This window comes from Melanostigma gelatinosum (genome assembly GCF_949748355.1).
Source record: "Melanostigma gelatinosum genome assembly, chromosome: 1".
In the NCBI taxonomy this organism is placed as follows: domain Eukaryota; kingdom Metazoa; phylum Chordata; class Actinopteri; order Perciformes; family Zoarcidae; genus Melanostigma; species Melanostigma gelatinosum.
This window is the reverse complement of record NC_136634.1, coordinates 21516902-21540426: the sequence shown is the minus strand read 5'-3', so window position 1 is coordinate 21540426 and position 23525 is coordinate 21516902. Positions and strand designations below refer to the sequence as shown.

Genomic DNA, 23525 nt, shown 5'->3' with positions numbered 1-23525 from the left:
AGGGTTAACTTTTTATTTAGCGGCTCGATTCATCCGGGGATCGGCAACGGCTCGGGAGCTGCAACGTGGCTCTGCAGCCCCTCTGTTGCGGCTCTCGAGTCGACATCCAAACGAATACGTTCTTGTTTTAAACGTTTTCTAAATAAGTGGTCCCCAAACGGGCCGCGGACCGCTACCGGGCCGTGGATCATTTGGTACCGGGCCGCACAGAAAGAATAAATATTATATTATTTCTGTTTTATTGATTATCAGAGTCTGAAAGAAGTTTTATTTTGAAAATTGACCGGATTCTCTCGCAATTTCATCCGCCCGACACATGTCTCGCTCACATGATAGGTTACCTCTTCCAAGAAAAGCTTAATTTAACAGACAATATCAGGAGTCTGATTAAATACCAGGAGTAACTCTGATGCGCCAAACCAGCTCAAAACAAACATACACATACAGTGTGCTCAAATAATCTGCCACCCTGTGCTGTCTGTTTAGCGCCAGATAGTACTGCATTTAGCTTTGAGCGTTTTTGATATATACTGTGTATTGGGCATGCTTTCCTCACACAGGCAACATATGTTTCAGGTATACAGCTAGACAGCTAGACTGTCTGTCTGTCTAGCTAGCTAGCTAGCTAGCTAGACAGCTAGACTGTCTGTCTGTCTAGCTAGCTAGCTAGACAGACAGACAGACAGACAGACAGACAGACAGACAGACAGACAGACAGACAGACAGACAGACAGATAGATAGACAGATAGATACTTTATTCATCCCCAGGGGAATATTTGTATGCTAGAAATGTTTGCAGCTAGCACTGCATCCTCCAAGCAACAGACATGTTGTTGTGTTTAGCAGGATTTAATGGAGGAAAATAGAGTACCAAAATACAAACAAAAGTACATTTGTCAGTACTAAATAACATCTTTAGTACATCAGAAGATAAGATTACTGGCATAAACCAATGTGAACATGTGCTTAAAAGTTAGAAAATTACTAATGCTTTGGTAAAGTGGCACATCCACGGGAGATGTCAGCATTTATCCTGTGGATGGTGTCAGGATGGAAGTCTCTTCGTGGGAGGATGGTGGAGATAATGAAAACCGAAATGGGAAAACCTGAAATAAGAGTGTTGTTGCTATGAAGGGGTTTATTACTCAATAACTTCCCTTGAGTGAGAGGAAAACTGTGCTAGAGTTTGGTGTCTTTAATCCTTTTAATTTTTGTACTTAGCTTTAGCGTGACACGTTTGCTAAGTTAGCTTCGTGACTGTATTTTATAGTCTTCTACAATCCTTTTCTTTTTGGGCTCCTCCCAAAAGATTGTCACCTGGCCGTTTTCAGTATTTATATGTTTATCCGAGTTTAAAACTGTTTCATTTGTTACTTCTGTAAGAGTTTATCTCTCTCTCTTGAGCTGTCTCTCTGTAAAGGACGTTTTCTCTAAATTAGTTTTTTCTTATCCCCTGAGTCAGACATGTCCCCTCCAGTAGCACTTACAACTTTCCAGTTTCAATCCTATCTGTATTCTCAAGGTTTTCATCGAGGGGTTTGTTCATATTTAGCATGGATAACCTGATCTATAGAACATTTCAATTTCCTAAAAACATGGCACATTTTCTTTTCTTTTTTATGCTTGTTGACTGTCTTTTCAGATTAAAAGAGTGAGATATCCAAAATTCCCTCTGTTAACGACCTTTTACTCATGTCAACAAAATAAAACGAAGAATTTGGAGCTGGCTTTATCCAATGTTCAGATTTCTGCTCTGGGATGTATGCAATCTAGCTCATATTGAATAAGATATGGCCTCACTTGAATATTGAAACATACATTTTCAGAAAACGTGTTGGCAACAACATTTCCAGAATACAAGTAATAGTTTCGATGTCTAATAGTTATTTTATATTTTTAATTTCGATGCATTGAGCACAAGATTTTGCCCTTTATCTGCTTTTGGAGTCCGAGCAGCAGAGATTTCAAATCCCTTTGTAAATAAAAATATATTCATTCAATGTTAAATGATATGCGCTATACTTGTAAGCTTATATTGCGGAGTTGTGCGGTCACTTTAAGTAGGTCAAAAACTCCGAGCAGGGCATTCCGTCGCCTGTTCGCACGATAGAAACAGATACAGTGGCCCTGAAAGAAACACTTGCTTAAACCACCAGATTAGGGGGGAAACTGCCATCTTAGAATAGGAGAAGAGTTCTCTTTATCTATTCACACAGAGAGTTCGACATAGCTTAGAACTGCACACTTTTCGTCACCTTAAGTGTTAACAATATGCTGTTACATCAACATTTCACACACACTGACGTTCCAGAGAAGGCGGGATCCGGAAGTGAGCCAGTGTGGGTGAAGTTGCCCAGAGCTCCATCAGGCCATCTGAACGCTAGAAACAGATCCGCCTCCTACTTTGTATTCAACCAATAGGCTTCCATCCGAAGAACCTATTCACCGCTCGCGCACTCTGTCTAAGCGCCTTTTTAGCTTTTCATTCGCTCCTACAGAGTGAACCTTTTGCTAGGGTCCGTGCACGTTTAACTGCTGGACATAATACTTCTGTTACAAATAAACCTTATTGCTTGAATTGAGCTAAACGCCTCGATCTCAGTCTGTTCACTCGAGTTACATTCGCAACACCTTCACAAATGCTGTCTCTGTGTTGTATTATGTGGAAGTGATCACACCAAATATGCCTGGCAGCAGTGGCGGCTGGTCAATAGAGGGGCATGGCCCCACCATGAGCCACACAAAAAAAAAAAATTATAATAATCATAAATTATATAAATTGTCAATATTTGTGTTTTTGAACTATGGAATATACCCAGTAATGTGTGTCAAGTATGATATCTGCGCAAAATATATGCCTTTCCTGCTCGTCCTCTCCGCCTGTCTGCACGTCCTCTCCGCCTGTGTGCTCTCTGCTCCTGCTCTCTGTCTGTGTGCACGACACTCTGAGAACGCGCAGTTTGGGGGGCCTGATCGTTTTGGCCCAAAAGAGGCGGGTCTATGAAGCAGTTTAGCCAATTGCTGATTCAAGATATAAATGAGTGACATACAATTTAGCCAATCAGCGCCCTCAAATAGATTCAGCGTGGGGCCAGAACGATTGTAAGAAATTTGAGCAAAAACTGTAGTTAGTAGATATAATAAAAGTGTTTAATAATTCATAATTAATAATTCATAATTAGTCATAATCATAAGGGTTTTGGGAATGCATAATTAAGATAAACATAAAGTGATGTAGGAATAGTAGCTAAAAGACATGAAGCTTCTGCCAAGTTGCAGAAGTTTAACTTTCACACTGAAGGATTATTATAGAAGGGATTAAAACGTAATTGACGGTCATTGAATGTGTTAGTAAACTCAGGGACAGAAAGGCAGACAGGCGAATACACTCCTGGAAGTTAGCCAATAGGAATCGGGATAAACGGAAGAGGAGGTGTTTCGAACAGAGGTGGGTGGTTTAATTTCAAGTCTTTTTTCTCTCTCTCGCATGATGGCCCTCAGACGACGGACGTGTTTTTCACCTGAGGAGCTGAGTTGAGTTTTTTGCAAATGGGGTTTTATTGTTTTAATATTTCATAGGAGTATGTACTCCAATGTTTAACTGTAATCGTACTTGCATCAGTGGAATTAAATTCCTTATAATTAGTGATGGCGAGATGAAGCCTCATGAGGCCTCGCAACACTTCAGCCAATTGGTTCGAGAAAGGGTTCATTACTCGATGCTTCATGTGCACACGATACCACCTACTGGCCAAGTGTATAATCACAGGCAGCTGTATCTGAACCACATAATGTGATGCATTGAATTGTTGTGTCTGTTATGGCTGTTGGGAATGACTGAATTACAAAAATGTATGACCAAATAATTTCTGTACATAAATGATCACATATGTGCATAATAAAATATTTTTATATATTTTTTGAATGTATTCTGTGTGTGTAAATTTTTCCCAAAATGGGAGTATCATATGATATGGCAGGTTGTGTATTAATGTTATTATGTCACTTTAGGAAAATGGCATGGGCTTAAGCAGACAGAGGACAGTGAAAGTGCTTGTGGAACGAGGAAGAGGGGACTGAATATGCTTGTGTAACTTGGACAGTGATGTACAGGACAGGGGATATTTTATTCATTTTTATTCAGAAATAACAGTTTCTCAACAGTTTTTAGTTTTAAACGATTCCTTTTTTTGACACAACCTCTCCGGCCTTTGAAAACACCCTTTCACAGGGTACAGAAGATGCTAGCGTGCACAAAAACGCAAACACAAATGCCCTGAATCCAACATCATCCACAATACTGAAGGGCTGTGTGTCCTTCACTATCATGGAGACGAGGGCTTCATCCAGCTCTTCTTTTCTGGTGGCTGGTTAAAAGAGAATAAATACAGTGTCTGTTACCTTTCTTTCTGTCTTTATTTGCACAATAAACAAAAGTGAACAGGGAAAAATTGTGATGGTGCATTTGTAATATTGTAATGACTTACCATGGCTGGGTGACGCTCCAGTTTCCGCACGGTAATGCCTTAGCATGGATGAGGTGTTGTTATTGTACCCCAACTCCTTGGAGCACAATAAACACCTCACCTTTGAATAAAAGAAGAAACTGTGAAAAATACAGTTCTTAATAAGCAAACCTAATGTGTCTGAAATAGAGTTAGCTTTAGCTTACCTTATTAGGAGTTATCAAATCAAAGTGTTCCCACACAGGGGAAATCCTCCTCTTCCTAGCTGGCTCCATCACCTATCCTTCTCTCCTCACTCTCCTAACTCTCCAAACTATCTCTCTCTCTCTAAACTCTCCAAACTATATAAACGCTATCCAAACTATCTCTCTCTCTCTAAACTCTCCAAACTATATGAACGCTATCCAAACTATCTCTCTCTCTCCAAACTATCCAAACTCTCAACTGACCGCAACTCTCCACCAACAACCCACATTTTGAATGGAGCCTGAGTGGTTTATATTGCTGTCGAACCTCCCGGCAAACTCTGAACCACTTCCCGAAGCAGTCACGTGGTACAGCCGGGCAGCGAGGCTTCGGACGTCATCATTTTTGGCTCCTCCCCTACATGAAGCAAGCCTCGATACGCGCTTCAAGGAAACGCCCCTTCCATTACTCGACACACGCTTCGAAGCGTCGGCACATCTCGTAACATCACTACTTATAATTGTAAATCAGTTTCGGTAACGTTTTTAGCGCCGTGTGACTGAAAAGCTATCAGTCCACGTGTGCTGGCCTGCTCCACTTTCATTGTGAGGAGATTCAGCCTCGACACGATCAGGCCCCCCTCGCTGCGCGTTCTCGTCAGGAGAAGTCTCTACAGGTGCCCGCGCCAGCGCGAGCACTCCTCCTCCAAGACCCGTTTGAGAGGAGAACTTTGAGGAGATTCTGCAGCCAAATAGCTGATATCAGATCAGCCTGACCTCACAATCAGACAGCAGACTCGCGGGAAAGGGAAGCAGTACATGCGGAGCTTCTGTACTAGCTGTACAACAGACAGGTTTGGCTAGCTGCATGACGTCATGTTAATAACGTATTTAGCTTTTTAAAACAACGGGGACGGATCCAGCACGGACAGTTACGGGAGTGAGGGATGAGGAAGTAAGGAAACATGAGAACACCAGGACACACATGAGAACTCTGTCAAGCTACATATTAGGCAAAGTGAACATCTTTTCTTATACATAGTTGTCCTCAGTCTCGTCTGCTTAACTTGGTCATGGAGGCATCAACATGTAATAGAGATGTTAAATTAACAGTGAAAACTCATCATAGCTTAATTTAACATCAGTATTCATAATTACACTTCATGTTTACTTCTCCTGATCTTTACCTCCTATAACAAGGTCCATAGGACATCTCAATAAATGAACATGTTATATTATATTATATAAGTGTTATTTACTGATTGTTTTCGTGTTGGAATACATGTTAAATATTTAACTGCCAAGCAATAATGCGTGTTTGATACTTACATTTTTTTTGCATTAAATCATACTGGGATGTTTGCTGAAATTGATAGGATGGCCCTACCTAGAACATTTTCAACCAGCCGCCACTGTTGTACACAACATTGTTATGTAACCACATGGAAACAGTACAGCCTGTTCGCCTTGGTTTTAGTCGATAGCGAGTCCCCCCCCCCCCCTCCCCCAGCGGCCAACATTGAGCTCAGTCCACAACAACAAGCATGCAACAAGCGGAGATACAAAGGTGAGATATGTGCTTTATTTTCGAGTTTACAACACAGCACGTGGAGGATGAAGACGAACTGGTTGGTTTGGCAAGTGTTTGTTTCGCGACTAACTTCTATATCTCCGTAAAGGAGCAGCCTGAAGGAGGATGCCTCTATTTTCTACAGCAGGCATCCGGTGTTTTGTCGATGAGAGTCTCGAGTCTAGTGATGAGCAGTCAGTCCGAAAAGACGCTGCGCGTCAGCTGTTAGGTCCTTATGTAATGTTGCCTATTCTATGCGTCATTTGGGCAGAGTAACTTATAACTTCAGACGATTGAAGAGTAGCCTACTTAAAAAAAAGAAAAGTAAGTAAAAGTGCTGCATTTAAAATGTCACTTGACTAAACCTATGCCAGTTTAATAACATGGAATAGTAGGATATTCAAAGTAAAAGTAATCTTAATGCAGAAAAAAAGACGTACTCTCGATGTTGATTCTTTTTTCTAATGCAGACTAAACCTCAACATTCAAAAAAAATAATTACCGTAATAGAAATGATTGAAACAATTAAAAGGAAATGCATGAGTATATTTGAGAAGCTGGGACTATGTTGGGCATATTTTGCATTAAATATTATTTATTAGCTCTTCATATGTTTTGTATACAAAAATTTGGTGTAGTGTAAAAAAAGAAAAAGTGCAATAGTTCCCTCTAAAATGCAGTGGACTGCAAGTAGAAAGTGGCAAAAATTATAAAGACCTCTGAAAGTACAGTATTTGAATAAATGTACTTGTTTGCGTTCTACCGCCGGCTGTAACTGATTAGCTTTTGTCAACTCTATTGATAAGCCATGACAATACACTTTGTGGCAAACTACGGCACTAATTCAGCAACATACACATTGATATTTTAGTGGACAATTCCAGCCAAAGCCTGTCGGAACTCATGCCTCTGAAAGTGTGTGACCTGTTTTCTGTTTGATGTTCCCACCCACCTTTGAATACAGGGGAAGAAACTACAACCAGAGGAGGCAGCACTAAGAACGGAGGAGCTACACTCTTACAGCAAGTCAATCAGCTCTTCAGTTCAGTCCATTCCACCATGTTTGCATCAGTCATCCTGCTTTTGATCTGCGTTATCTTCATCCTCATTCAACTCAAATCCCGGAGGCCAAAGAACTTTCCACCAGGACCCACCATCCTGCCGATACTGGGGAACATTTTGGAACTGAGCCTCGAGAACCCCCTGAATGACTTTGAAAGGGTGAGACATACGCTTAAATCAACGATGTTGCTCTCCCAATGCAATAACTTGTTATTGTATTCATGTAATCACTATCATTAGTACATAAAATGTGTCTAAAATGTTTTAAAACTGACACTTGTGGCAACTGTGCTGCTTTCCCCCGATCGTAATAGATTTAAAAGTCGGCTGCAAGCGTAAGATAAAAACATGTGAACTAAAATCTTTGCACTGTAAGATATGCTTCATGGGTAAGGTGTGCTCACAACAGGCGCCTATACTGACATATTGTCTGTACAGAGTTAACTGCCTGTGTACTTAACTGGACTATAGCCAACCAGTGGCACAGGCCATGCATACATAGTGAGCGTTGTCTAACCTGCGCATGATAAAATACTTGGAAAGAGATTTTGAGAACTCCGCTGCTGAGCTCTCAATACAATGCAGATGAAAGGAAATCCTGAAGTTGTGGCTAAAGTCTAAGCACATATCACAACGCTGGTCATTCATTACCAAAAGTATCTGCATAGCTACATCCCACAAGCTGCAGCTAGTTAGAGCTGCATCCTTCAGGGCGGAGGTAGACTCCCCAAGGCCAGGTGCAATAGATTCAAACACTCATTTTTAGTTTGTGCAATGAAATCCCTGAATATACACTCCACCGATAGATGTCTTCCCGACTTATGTGCGGTGTTTACCTGCTTTAAATTGTCTTTTAAGTCTGCTTGGGTGTGTCATATTTTTCACGCTACTAGCCAAATTGCTGCGAGTAATATCCTTCTGAAGTTATATGATATATATATATATATATATATATATATATATATATATATATATATATATATATATATATATATATTTAAAACACTGACATGTTATCTGGTTCTCTTCCAGCTGAGGAAGACTTATGGAAATGTCTACAGCATATTTCTCGGTCCCAAACCAGCAGTGGTCATCAATGGAATGAAGACCATTAAGGAGGCTTTAGTGGCCAAGGGCGTTGATTTTGCTGGAAGACCCCAAGACCTGTTTGTCAATGACGTCACCCAGAGGAAAGGTAGGACAGACGTGATGTTTCAAAGGGCAGTGAATGTAATCCCACATTCTGAAAAAGTGCTTTATATGTCAGCAGTGTATCTCTGTCCATGCATATAGGGATGGGACAGTTACCACTATATATGGTGTTAAAATAAGCGTCACGGTGCAAGTTTTTATTGCCATTATTATCACAATAAATGGAAATGTGTGGCCTATGCACAGGCACATGCTGCAGCATGGAGGGAAATGGTGAAAGCCTGTTGACCAGTATCTCTTTGTCGCTCATAAGGCCGCAGCAATTCAGCAATATGACTTGGAGTTGAACCACGAAGTGCTTTAAAGGGATACAATAAAACCTTAAAATTAAAATCAAAAACCTACTGGTAACCAGTGAAGGGAGGCTAAAACAGGGCTGATATGATCTTGCCTTCTAGTATTTGTGTAAAGCCGAGCAGCTGTGTTTTCTTTGGCAGCACCTCACAACTCAAAAGAGGGGAACAAGCGTATGTCATGTAACAGATGTACGTTTACAGTGTGCTTTTCAGTTTGCCAGAGAAAAGGAGGTAGGGCTGGAGCTGACTTATCGGCTCCCTTTATCAAAACCACAACCTCCAACAAGGCAGTTAATCAGTTATCAAACTTGTCTGCACTTGTCCTGTAGAAGTCTTTTAGAAAAGCAGCTGCCCACTCACATGTTAAGCGGCTCTATATATTGTTCTAACCACGAGTCTTTTGAAAGTCTTTGTTCTCTAAAAAGTGGGACTCCATTGAATACCTTTGGCAGGGGAAGCACTTTCCTTGCACAACACTGAAAATTGGTCCAACTGCCTTGACGCCACAACTTTTGCTCAGTTTATTTTGCTGTTATTTATCAACCCTCCATCTGTTCAAAACTAGTTCAAAAAGTATATAAATCATTAATACAAATGTTGAGACCACTGACTGTAATGAACGGTAAATAAATAAAGAAGCGAGATTAAGTTACAGAGGAGAGTAAATTATAAAACAGACTAGAAAGTAGACTGGCTCTGGAAAAACACTGCTATAATGACTTTCGTGCCACTTCGTCTGTTGTAGGAGTGATTCTGGCAGATTACGGTTCTAGTTGGAAGGATCAACGTCGCTTTGCTCTGATGAACTTGAGGAACTTTGGTATGGGGAAGGATTCAATGGAGGAGAGGATTCATGGAGAGATACAATACACCCTTGAAACGCTGGAGATGAGCATTGGTAAGTCATCAGTGAGCCCACAGTCCTCCTATGGATGGCAGGGTTCACTTTAATCAGTGACACTGACATCTGAGCAGCACAAATACTCTACTATTATTTGATAATGTTACAAGGTGGATCTTGATCACGTATTTCGATGAATGTTGACTTTTGCTTGTTCATTGCTAGTCTAATGTCCTTGTTTGCATTCTTGCACAATACTGTGTTGTACTTCAGTGAACATGTCTTTTACAGGCAAAACCTTCAGTCCGCAAATTATGTTTCATAATGCGGCCTCCAACATCATCTGCCAGGTTCTGTTTGGAAAACGCTTCGAGTATGACGATGAGGTCATCAAAGTGGTTGTTCAGTGCTTTACTGAGAATTCCAAGATAGCCAATGGACCATGGGCTATGGTGAGTCAAAGGCATGTTGGTGCCGTCAAACCTGGCGCAGAAATATCAGACTTCAGCTAAGCTAGCGGCTCTGTGAGGCTGTGAGGTCGGTGGTGCTCAGAGCTAACTTTAGCAAGCTAACATGCCGATAGTTAGCAGGTATAATGTTTACCATATTCATCATCTTAGTTGAGCACGTTAGCATGCTAGCATTTGTCAAGTGGCACCAATCAAAAAGCTACAACTGGGGCTAATGTGAGTATCACTAGCAGGGCTGCCAACTGTCACACATCGACCGTGAGAGTTACCCAATTGACACTTTTCACACGCTTTAAAGCCAAATGTCAATTTTCTCATGCAGAGAAAAACAAGTTTATAACCGATAACATATGATCGAGGATATTTAAACCTGCAACACGCTCTGCTGCTCGGTCCTCTGTCAAAACTGCATAACTAAAAAGAAGAAGAGAAAACAACAGCAACTGGCTGAGTGGTGTTTCATTCAACATGTTGGGATCTTAATCTGCTCCCATGGTTCACATGGCACGGAAATTTAAGAGTTGTTTTTTAGCTAAGCACAGAATCTTAGCCTATATTTAATAAATAAGATAAGTTATTTGTGCAGAGGAATTCATGCCAGAATGCAGAATCTGCGTGTTTGGTTTTAAATAATCTAAAGACGTATCTTTTCTTTTTTTAAACAGATTTATGACTCTTTACCCATGATTCGAAGGCTGCCGCTGCCCTTCAGAAAGGCCTTTAATAATTTTGAGGTATGTTAATATCTCTATCTCTATTTATATATATATATATATATAAAATGATGGTACTCTAACCTCACCTTCAACATGTATACAGAGGCAACCAAAACACGTGCATTTTGTCAATGGAAAAAAAAAAGTAGAATACAAATTCTGAATGTTGAACTGAATGTTTTTCAGACTTGTCAGAAAATTGCGATTTCTTTGATGAATGAGCACAAGCAGACGAGAGTCCCTGGAGAGCCACGGGACTTTGTTGACTGTTATCTGGATCGGCTGGATAAGGTGAATCATAGAACACAGCAACGTTGGGAAAATTAGAGAATTATGAATATGTTAATAATATACGGACAGGTTTACGTCTTACATTGACATTTGCATCGGAATCTTTTAACTGACCACTTAGAAACCAATATTTAGGAAGTTCTGCCTGGTCCGCCTGTGATAACTTTACCCGTTTTCCGACTTATATGTCATCATATTTTATGTGGGTACTTAAGCCAATTTATTTAAGTTTAAAAGTATTGCATTAAATATGATTTAAAAGCAAGAAATACAGAGTTACTTTTTGTTATGAATGAATGAATGAATGAATGAATGAATGAATTTTATTTATATAGCGCTTTTCACAGACAGTACTATCACAAAGTGCTTAACAGAGCAGACATTTAAAAGCATAAAAAACATAATGTGACCCTAGGGTCAATAAATTACATACACAGAGTGAATACAAAATGTTAAAGAATAAAATAAAAATGTAAAACAAATATTAAGAGCAGGTCTAGGACATGGGTTTACTTTTACACAAATGCCAGCCTAAACAGGTGGGTTTTTAGCTGGCTTTTAAAAGTATCCACAGTATCTGCGAGGCGTAGAGTTGCAGGCAGAGCATTCCAGAGCCTCGGGGCCACTGCCTCAAAGGCTCGGTCACCACGGGTCTTAAATCGTGTGCGTGGGACTGACAGAAGATCTAGAGCATTTGACCTGAGAGTGCGGGCGGGTGAATAGGGGCGAAGTAGATCAGCTACATAAGTCTGAGCCTGACCGTGAAGTGCTCTGTAAGTGATGGTGAGAATTTTGAAGTGTATCCGAGATGCTACAGGAAGCCAGTGGAGAGATCGGAGTACGGGGGTGATGTGAGACCGTCGGTTTGTCCTGGTGAGTAATCTGGCGGCAGCGTTTTGGATGACTTGCAGACGGTTAAGAGCAGATACACTGAGTGATGTGAAAAGTGAGTTGCAGTAGTCAATGCGAGAGGAGATAAATGTGTGTATGATCATTTCTAATTCAGGCGTTGATAATACAGATCTCAGTTTACTGATATTTCTTAGATGGAAGAAACATGACCTGGACAGCTGCTTAACATGAGGGTCAAATGACATGGAGCGATCAAAGAAAATCCCAAGATTGCGCAGGTTGCAATGGGAAGCAGAGGAGAGAGGACTAATAATCTGCCTGATCATGGGGACAAACTCCTCTGGAGCAATAACTAGGACCTCCGTCTTAGAGTCGTTGAGTTGCAGGCAGTTTTCTGCCGTCCAGTCTCTGATGGCATTGACACAGTCCAGGAGCCTAGTTAATGTGAATGCCTCGCTGGGTTTGAATGACAGATGAAGTTGGATGTCGTCTGCATATAAGTGATAGGACACATTATAGCTTTTTATGATCGGTCCCAAAGGTAACAGATAAAGGGAAAATAACAGAGGCCCCAGAACCGAGCCCTGCGGTACACCACAAGACAGTGGAGAGGTAACAGACACAAAGTCACCCACAGAGACATTGAAACTTCTGTCACTGAGGTAAGATGTAAACCAGTCTAACGCTATGCCAGTTATGCCCACCCAATCACGTAGCCTCTTAATCAGGATGTCATGGTCTACAGCAGCGGTTCCCAAACTTTTTAGGCCACGCACCCCCTTCTACATCCCGACCGGGTTCACGCACCCCCAACCCCCCCCCCCCCACACACACACACACCTTAAAAAAAAAAAGCAACAGAGCCGCATAAAAATCGGACGAATGAGAGAACAGTTTGCTCGCGCGTGGCGTTTGTTTACAAGATAAAAAACACAAAAACTCTTCCTGCACCGTGCCTTCGAAAAGGTAACGAACGTAACGTTACGAAGGTAACGGACGAGTGGCCAGATTGGCCACATCTGTAGGCTCGTCTACTTGCAGAGAGTAAAACTCACTCTTCTTCACGCGACCGACCAATGTAGCCAGGATGTCTTCGGACAAAGCATCGATGCGCGCGACAGTGTTGTTGGACACCGGGATCACGTCCAACTTTTTCGCTTCTCTCTCTCCAATCATACATTCCACCATCTCTTTAACATTTTTCCCTCTCCACCACCGCCTCTCCTCCCTATTACGCGGCCAGAATACCACCACAACACGCCGCCTGTCTTCGGCAGAAATGCGCTCATACACGCACGGGAACAACACGAGTTGTAATATAAACCTCCATAACACCCCGCCACTCTCGGCTCATACCTCCCCAGCAACGAGGCACATCACCCGGTCACAATACCTCCAGAATGTCCCCCGGGTGAAATCCGGGACTTGGTTTTATGGTTCCGAGTGGCGGCGCTCACTCGTTGGCGCTGGGACGCGAGGTCTCCAGCCGTCCCCGCCGTGAGGCACCCGATCGTCAGGTCTTCAGCCCTCGGAACAGGCCGCGGGTCAATAACTTGTGGGTGGCGGGGCAGAGGCGAGGCAGATCACAGAAAAATAATAAAGACTAGAGTACAGCAAAGATATGTTGATGAGAAGCGTATTTGTACGTCAAACACAAACGTAATCAGGGAGAAAATACGTTCGTGGTAAAACGTAATTGAGAATGCATTTTAGTTTTGGGGGAACGTAATTTTTAGGAGACAGGACTGAGCCGCCATTACATTTTTCCTCTCGCGCACCCCCTAGAGGCAGCTCGCGCACCCCCAGGGGTGCGCGCACCCCACTTTGGGAATCCCTGGTCTACAGTGTCAAATGCAGAACTTAGGTCCAGAAGAACTAACACAGAGCAGTCACCTGCATCAGCACACATGAGAATGTCATTTGAAACCCTCAGGAGAGCGGTTTCAGTAGAGTGTTGCTTACGAAACCCAGACTGGAACTTGTCGTACATGTTGTGCCTCTCCAGTGCAGCAGTAAGTTGTTTGGCCACCACTTTCTCTAAAAGTTTGGACAGGAAAGGCAGTTTTGATATGGGCCTGTAGTTCATGGGCAAAGCTGGATCTAAGTTAGGTTTCTTTAATATGGGCTGGATAGTGGCATGTTTGAAATAGGAAGGGACAATTCCTGTAGACAATGAGGAATTGACAATAGATGTTACTGCAGGGCCAATAGTTAACAGAACGTTCTTAAATAGAGAGGATGGAATTATATCCAGAGGGCAAGATGATGGCTTTGTTTTGTTAATTAAGTCCATCAGGTCTTGAAGGCTGATAGGCTGGAAAGAGCCCATAACAGCAGGAGATTGCGAGGAGCTACAAGTAGCCGAACAGATCCCAGGCCGAATGCCAGACCTAATACCTGTTACCTTATCATTAAAATAGATCAGGAATTTGTTGCAATCGTCAACAGAATAGCATGGTACAGTGGAGACAGGTGGTGAAACAATTCCTCTAATTGTGTCAAACTGAATCTTGGGATTTTTCTTTGAAGAAGAGATTAGGTTGGCAAAATAAGCAGTTCTAGCTTCCTTTACTGTGGTATTAAAAGAAACTCTTAGGTCTTTGAGATATAAACGATGCACTTCTAGCCCAGTAGCTTTCCAGAGCCGCTCTGCCCTGCGACACTTCTGTCTCACGCTGCACACAGCTTCTGTCATCCACGGAGTAGTGTTATAGGCAGCCCTGGTCCTTTCCTTAAGAGGTGCCACTTTATCCAGCAAAGTGGTGCAATGTTCATTAAATGACTGTATCAAGTGTTCAACATCATTGAGATTTGTGTAAAAGTCACAGCAGAAGTGCATCGAGAACTGATCAGCTGTACTCTGAGTAATAATGCGTGAGTGGAATGTTTGTTTCAGACACAAGGGGTCAGCATTGACAGAAAGATCAAAGAAAATACATTTATGGTCACTGATCAATAGGTCCTCACAACGGGTATTATCAATATCAAGACCCAGAGAAAACACAAGGTCCAAGGTGTGACCACCCCTGTGAGTGGCGCCAGAAACATGTTGCGTGAAATTAAAAGATTCAGTAATATTGAGAAACTCAGTAGCTATACAGTCTGTGGTATCATTGACATGCAGATTGAAATCACCAACCAGAAGCACTTTGTCTAGCTTGATAATAGAGGTCAGAAAGTCTGTGAATTCTGATAAAAACTGACCTGCAGGACCTGGAGGTCGGTAAATTAAAAAACAGTAAAACGGCTTTTGCCGGCCCACTTTAGTCAGCTGTAGTTCAAAAGTAGCATAGGATTCTGTGCTCCCCAAGTGGCAGGAAAACTGATTCTTCCAGACCACGGCGAGGCCTCCACCGCGGCCTGTCAGACGCGGTGTCCCAACATAAGAACAGTCCACAGGGCAGAGTTCATTGAAATGGATGCATTCCATATTCTGTTGCCAGGTCTCGGTCAGAAATAAAAAAGCCAAATTATGACTTGTGAACAAGTCATTTAAAATGTGAGCCTTGTTTGTTATAGAGCGTGCATTAATCAGACACAATTTGATGGGGGAAGACACTGTGTCGTCATCAGCACAGGAAGCTTTGGGGGTATGTGCAACATGACGGATCACTCGTGCAGCACCTCGAAACCGACCATAACTAGGGCGTGAGCGCGAGTCTGTGATTCTCACGGGAATGCTCATGGGTCGTGGAGTGGAAGTTACGTTAGAGGCTGGAGATCCTCCATGCCGCCAGGGGGAGCTGGTGTTGCTTGTAGGGGATGAATGCGGCTGATGAATTATCGTAGAGGAAGAGTGACAGCGGACAGGGGATCCAGGTGTAAACAGTCAATCATGTGAATGGGAGTGAACAGCATACTGTAAATTAGCCGCTAGCAGGCGGCTACCCAGCTTGTTAAAATGAATACCATCCTTCTTAAAAGCGGAAGAGCGGCCCCAAAACAGATTAAAATTGTCAATGAAGCTCACGTTGTTGGTCCTGCAGGCGGCCTGGAGCCAGGTGTGGAGGCTGAGGACTCTGCTGAACCGCTGTGATCCACGGCCGAGTGTTGGACTTGGACCACTGATAAAAACAGACAGTCCACAGCTGTTTAAAAAGCTTAAAAGATTTGTAAAATCCATCTTGGTCAACTCGGACTGGTGGAGGGCTGTATCGTTGATTCCCACATGAACGATAATTCGCCGAATGGAAGACGGGAGGGCGCGCATCAGGCCAGGCAGTGTCAGCAGGATGTCTGGAGCCGTTGCTCCGGGGAAGCAGTGTGTCTCCGCGTTGAAGAAACGGGTGTTCCTGATGATTGAGTCCCCGACTATCAGCGTCGTCGGGGCGAAGAGGGGACGAGGCGGCAACACTGCGCGTGTAATACGCGTGGATGGAGGCGAGGATTCAACCAGTGGTGGCGGAGCAGACAAGCAAGGACTGAGAGAACGGGCGACCGAAGCTCGCCGCGGTGCTGGTGTAAAGCACGGTATGGAGCGGCGTGTCCTGGGGCGAGAGGAGGGCTCAGGAATGACTGGCGTAGGGATGTCGGTGGACCCGGGGCTGTGGGTCCCCCGAGGCGGCAGCTGGGATGATGTAGGAAGCTGGGAGTCCGTAGTCAGAGGAGGGAACTCGTGCAGGGCAAGGGCGTCAAATCCATTCTTCAGCTGGACATCGAAGCCATGGGGTGTAGGAGATGAGCGTCTCCCTCTCCGGCTGCCGCGAGCACAGACCAGGGACCAGGGCTCGTGATGTGATGGAGTAGAGCTGACCAGGGCTTTGGGCTTAGCTCCGAGCCGTAGCCAGGAGGCCTCAGGAGCTGCGACCGGAGGAGGTGCCGCGGCAGCAGGACTGGAAGCGATGGACTCATGCACGCGGTCGCTGGCTGTGTTAGTCTGTGATGGACCGAAAATGATGGTGTCCATGAGGCTCTCGGCATACTGGATCCTGTAGAGCGTGGATATTCTTCCCTCCAACTCTGTGATTTTATCCACCAGGCGGGCGCAGCTGACACAGTCGGATGGAGGGGTGAGTGAAGCCATAGCAGATCAATGCAAAAACAGTTCTAGTTATAAAAAAGTTCTAAAAAACTTCTAGTACGTGTTGGCTGACATCGTACTATTAGTAGATCAATTAAAACTAGAAAAAAGAGGGTGAAACAGACACTATGCACAAGTGAGCTGGATCAGGTGACAGGCAAATTGGAGGGAAAACAGCAGCACAGCTTATATGTGGGCTCAACAATTAACTACTGCTGTTATGTTAAATGTCAGTGGTGTTTTATCGAAAATTTATTTTATATGGCATAAGTGGTTTTATGGTCCATAACCACTGACTTTCTTGCAGTGTAACTGGTTGAAAACTACACATTTACTGTGGTTTGGCTCGTGACTCCGGATAATTTTCTGCATATGGCCTGCAATCAATCTACAACGTTTGGCCACCATTGTTTTAAAACGATCATTCTTTTCTCCTTAGGAAGGTGATGCTAGTTCTTCCTTTTCAGAAGCACAGCTGACGATATACGCCCTAGATCTTCACTTTGCTGGGACTGACACTACTTCCAACACCCTGCTTACTGCTTTCCTCTACCTTACGAACTACCCACACGTACAAGGTATGCAAACAATGGCTCCATTGTTCTACCATTTGTCTGTACCGTACATTTTACATGCAGGAATACTTTCTATGAAAGTCATGAACTGAAAATGTATTTTTTGTGGAAGACGTATCAAAATGTCTATTGTGTAAAAAGGTAAATGGACTTGCATTTATACAGCGCCTTTCTAGTCTTCCGATCACTCAAAGCGCTGTACACTACACGTTGACATTCACATGTCCATTCATACACTGATGGCAGACGCTGCCATGCAAGATGCCACCTGCCCAACAGGATCTAAACTCTTTTTTTTTTTTTAACGACGGACGGCACAGCCTTGGGGAGCAATTTGGGGTTTAGTGTCTTGCTCAAGGACACTTGCTGACTGAAGATGCCGGGGATCGAATTGCCATGCTTCCAATTAGAGGACAACCCAATCTACCTCTGAGACACAGCCTATCAGTGACGAGATGCAACACCAATGATACACCTGACGTTTAGCTGCAAATATGCACAATGTTATAAATGGACAGTACAGTGCAAGTTATAGCAATAGCTCAGGAATCCCATATCCCGGCAGTAAAGGCTCTGAATTTTGCCCCCTCAACAAATTTCCCCTTGGGGACGATAAAATCCACCCTCACAAGTCATCCCATTGGACATGGTCAGAGGCCTTCCGCAAATTCCAGAAAGCCCCAGGTACATTGAACAAGTACTCTTTACCCCTCCAGGATTCTTGACAGACCAAAGGGCAGTTCCTTGCACAGGAAAAACAACCTGCATGGCTGGATTCCATTTAGCTGCATCAGTTTCAGGCCCGTAGTTATTTCTATTAGTAACAGCCCTGCTTCTCATAGTAGCTGTCTGCCTCGCTAGCTGCTAACTACCTGCGTGGCAGTTATTAAACCACTCCTAAAGAAGGTTAGTTTAGACTCCGCAACGATGAAAAATTATCGGCCAACATCAAACCTCCCATTTTTAAGTAAAATAATTGAAAAAGCGGTTTTCCAACAGCTGACCAACTTCTTGACCGTAAATAACTGCTTTGATGTTTTCCAGTCAGGCTTTCGACAGCACCACAGCACTGAAACTGCTCTTGTTAAGGTTTTCAACGACATCCACTTAAACATAGACAATGGTAGAAGTTCAGTCTTAGTCTTACTAGATCTCAGTGCTGCATTCGACACGGTCGACCATGCCATACTCCTAGAAAGACTAAAAATCTGGGCGGGACTCTCTGGCACAGCACTTAACTGGTTTGAATCCTACTTGAGGGCCGAGAATACTTTGTGTCTGTAGCTGATTACACATCAGAGCTGACTAAAATGACATGTGGTGTTCCCCAAGGTTCAATACTGGGGCCTCTTCTGTTCAACATCTACATGCTTCCACTAGCTCAGATTATGGAAAACAACAAAGTGTGTTATAATTATGCAGACGACACACAAATCTACATAACTATGTCACCAGGGGACTATAATCCCATACAAGGGCTGGGTAACTGCATTGAACAAATCAACAACTGGATGTGCCAGAATTTTCTTCAATTAAACAAAGATAAAACAGAAGTAATTGTTTTTGGTACCAAGGACGAACAATTGAAAATCACAGCTCAGCTTCAGTCACTGATGTTAAAACCCACAAACCAAGCCAGAAGTCTAGGTGTAGTTATGGATTCAGACCTCAACCTGAACAGCCATATCAAGACAATTACAAAATCAGCCTACTATCACCTGAAGAATATATAAAGGATCAGAGGACTTATGTCTCAACAGGATTTGGAAAAACTTGTCCACGCATTTATCTTCAGCAGACTGGACTACTGTAACGGTGTGTTTACAGGTCTCTGTAAAAAGTCCGTCAGAAAGCTGCAGCTGATTCAGAACGCTGCAGCTCGAGTCCTCACTAAGACCAGGAGGGTGGATCACATCACTCCAGTTCTGAGGTCTTTGCACTGGCTTCCTGTCCAACAAAGAATTGACTTTAAAATCCTGCTGTTGGTTTACAAAGCACTGAATGGTTTAGGGCCAAAATACATCTCTGATCTGCTGCTACCTTATGAACCATCCCGACCCCTCAGGTCGTCTGGGACCGGTCTACTTTCTGTTCCCAGAGTCAGAACTAAACATGGAGAAGCAGCGTTCAGTTTTTCTGCTCCACATATCTGGAACAAAGTCCCAGAAAGCTGCAGGTCTGCTGAGACCCTCAGCTCATTTAAATCAAGATTGAAGACCTTTCTGTTTGCTGCTGCCTTTAATTGAACCACATTCAATTCATATATTAATCAATTTCCTGCATTTCTGCATTTTACAACTGAATTTTATTTCTTACACTGTTTCTTTAATTGTTTTTAAATCTCCTTTTCTTTTGCCTTATGTTTTGATGCTTTTAATGGTTTTATGTGAAGCACTTTGAATTACCTTGTTGTTGAAATGTGCTATACAAATAAACTTGCCTTGCCTTGCCTTGCATGGAAATGGTGTAATGTAGTCAGCTCGTGCTTTTTCTTAGGAAAGACTGAGTTCACTCTGTTGGTCATTTAGAGTTAAGTATCTTTCTCTTTAAAAAAAAAAAAACATCTTTGTTTGATATTCAAAAGTAATTATTAGAGCTCGGCTGATAAATCAGTCATTGAAAATATATCGGTGTCGTTGTTTATGTCAGCCGGTAAATCACAAGAAAAAGTGCAGTATCGGCAAAGATTCTTTAGTTTGCCACCCAGAGTAGTGAAAAGTTAGTTCTTCAGCTGTTAAATGTCCTGCCCGGTAAATATCTCGGTCAAAGTTTAAGGGAGCCATATCAAAAAACGTATTCATGTTATGGGTTGTGTAAAGAACATTAACATTAACACCGATATATCATTCTTGGATTTTTAAACTGTCAAATATTCATGTCTGCATTATTCGGGATAAAGTAGAGACACCTACTTGCAGTGAGCACACATTTCATCAATTTATGGAACTAACCTTATTCAGCTTCACCTGATAAAATCAACTTTTGCTTGCTAAAAATGAATGAGAGAACTGTTCGGTGTATAAGTTAAAAAAGGTAATTTCCACCGTTTCCTTACTTTGTTTACTTTATTTATCAGGGACACCACACATTAGGATTATTTTACTTCCACCTTTTCATAGGTTTACATTTCATCCACTCTCAATGATAATGTTCACAGTGTTTTTGTCTTGACATTTCAATTCTATTGCAAATTATTATTATCTTTGCTGTTTCTCTCAGAGCGTTGTCAGCAGGAGATAGACGAGGTGTTGGAGGGGAAGGATCAGGCCAGTTTTGAGGACCGAAACAACATGCCTTACGTGCATGTAAATCTTCACTTTTCTCATAATTTCACCTTCATTTTATGTGTACTCAGCATATTTGTTGGAGCATACACAGTAGAGCCTGCATTGTTTTTCTTCAGCCCCAAGTCAGATAAAGTATGGGAACATGATACTTAAATCTTTCTTCATCTAGGCCGTGATCCATGAAGTGCAGAGGGTAGCCAACACTGTTCCACTCAGCGTCTTCCACTGTACGACTAAAGACACAGAGCTCATGGGATATTCCATCCCCAAGGTACGAAGCAACTGGTCCTATCTATACTGTCACTATTGTCAAAAGCTATTTAAGTGTTCTCTGCAGGGAATATGATGTCTCTGCAAATTATCATTCACATTTGATTTGACTGAGCTAAGAAAACAGTTTAGTCTCTTTCAGTAATGTAGGTCACAGATTTCCCTGAACAGATTACCATCCTTAAATAATGGTAGCCTCATTACCTTAATTGAGTAGCTTAATTAAAACTCATCCTCTTATTAATGTTGTCTTCATTCCTCTTTACCCTTTCCTCTTTTGCTTCATTTCCTCCACAGGGTACACTGATCATCCCTAACCTGGGCTCAGTGCTGAATGAGGAGGGACAATGGAAATCCCCAAATGAATTCAACCCTGAAAACTTCCTCAATGACCAGGGAGAGTTTGTCAAACCAGAGGCCTTCATGCCTTTCTCTGCAGGTATGTGCCAATTCCAGTCAAGTCAATTATATTCATATAGCCCAATATCACAAATCACAAAATTGCCTCAGGTGGTTTTACAGTCTATAATAAGCAACACCCTTTGTCCTTGGACCCTCACATTGGATAAGGAAAAAGAGGAGCTCAGTGTAATCTAGAAATTCCATGTGCAGTCTTGGCAGCATAACTAAGGGCTGGTCCAAGGCAAGCCGGAGCGAGCCCTAACTATAAGCGTCATTGAAGAGGAAATCCTTAAGCCTACTCTTAAGTGTGGAGATCGTGTCTGCTTCCCGGACGAAAACTGTAAGCTGATTCCACCGCAGTGGAGCTTGATAGCTGAAGTTCTCTGGCTCTCATTTTACTTTTGGAGACTGTAGGAACCACAAGTATTCTGGGAGCACAGTGTTCTATTGGGGAGTAGAGGAGACGTAGTAGTGAGGGTATGTGAGCATAAAAAACAAACAACATGCACAGAGAGTTAAATCCAACTCTTGTAGATGACTATGAGGTCTTGTTTTTTATGTCTCAGGTCCTCGCATGTGTCTCGGAGAGGGTCTGGCTCGAATGGAGCTCTTCCTCATCATGGTGACGCTGCTGAGGAAGTTTAAGTTCATCTGGCCCGAGGATGCAGGAAAGCCAGACTTCACTCCAGTCTATGGGGTCACTCTTACTCCCAAACCTTATCGCATGAAAGTCAAACTTAGGGCAACGCAGTAAGCCCAGAATGAATGGATGTTTCGACGAAACAAACTATAACCGTACCTTACTTTAGCAATTAATAAAACATACTTATTTCTCAGAGTATGGCCTTTTCATAGGCTGTGTCCAACATCCTTTACTCATATACTACCGGTACTCCCTGCTTACTATCGAGGCAGTGCTTGGTTAGTGGCTACAGGCTGTTCACTACTTTTCACGCTGCATTGCGGAATACTTTGAGTCCACTATAAAGGATATAATATTTCTTACTTTACATTCAGACAGGAATACAAAATGGCAAACTTACCACATAGTGGACTATTCAGAAATTTCGGACACCTACATATACTTACTTCATACTTGTGTATTCCATGAAGCTCCCCGAACCTTAGCAAAACATTTTAACCCAAACCACGATGATACCTTAAACCTAACCAATATGTGTTTGTGCCTAACCCAACCAAACCTTAAACACAGTGTTGTGACATCATAAAACACATTTATTTGTCAACATATATTTGTAACAGTGTAATACACAAATGTTGTCTCCAACGTCACGTCGTTGGAGACGGATGTTGACAAACGATGTATTTTGTCATTTCATTTGGAGGAAGCTTTGATTCCATGACATGCTTTCACATGTATGATTACAACTTACGCTGTCTCTGTATTCAAATGACATGCTCTGATAGGTTTACTTACCAATTACCTAAAATTACATGCTTTTATATATGTAGTGCTGATGACATGCTTTGATATGTAATTGTGTTATATAGAGTTGATATGATTGAGGCTTTCTGCAAATGTATGTGTTAAGTCTGAGGTCATAAATCTTCAATAGCATTATAGTGATGCTTTTATAAGTGTAAGAATAAAGAATGAACTGCAATATTAACAACTCAGTCTTCCCAACGTGTCTGTTTTTGTTGCTAGACAATACATTAAGCACCAAATGGCAAATAATAAATAAATACAGTACAGAGGTCGCAACTACAGCCTGAGCGAGTTGATTATGTAGTTTTACTGTGGGGCTGTTGTAATGGATTGCATTATGTTACACAGGTGTATCTAATGGAAGTAATTCAGTACATTTTAAACCATTAAACATGTATTTATGAGCCAACCACTAAGCTTGGCAGTAAGCGCAATATGAATATTCTTCTTTCTGGTGTTTTGACTTTACAAGTCAATAAAAGAGACTAAAATCATGCTGGGTCAACCACAGACTGTAAGAAAGCAGCATGTATCGCACAAGTGTGTTAAAAGTAGTATT

General features: G+C 42.4%; 1 protein-coding gene across 2 annotated transcripts; it reads left to right on the top strand.

The window, feature by feature from the left end:
• The first annotated feature begins 5134 nt into the window (after nt 1-5134).
• LOC306777331 (cytochrome P450 2F2-like) lies at nt 5135-23090 on the top strand. 2 transcript variants are annotated; one of them, XM_079268403.1, is made up of 12 exons: nt 5135-5506; nt 7187-7443; nt 8317-8479; nt 9538-9690; nt 9925-10085; nt 10769-10837; nt 11006-11110; nt 17422-17560; nt 20777-20862; nt 21014-21115; nt 21412-21553; nt 22083-23090. In XM_079268403.1, the coding sequence occupies exons 2-12, from the start codon at nt 7282-7284 to the stop codon at nt 22268-22270; spliced, it is 1470 nt and encodes a 489-aa protein (XP_079124529.1). In that variant the 5' UTR covers nt 5135-5506; nt 7187-7281; the 3' UTR covers nt 22271-23090. The 2 variants fall into 2 exon arrangements, with proteins under 2 accessions (XP_079124529.1, XP_079124530.1); XM_079268404.1 differs by lacking the exon at nt 5135-5506 and adding an exon at nt 6172-6219.
• The last annotated feature ends 435 nt before the right edge of the window (nt 23091-23525 follow it).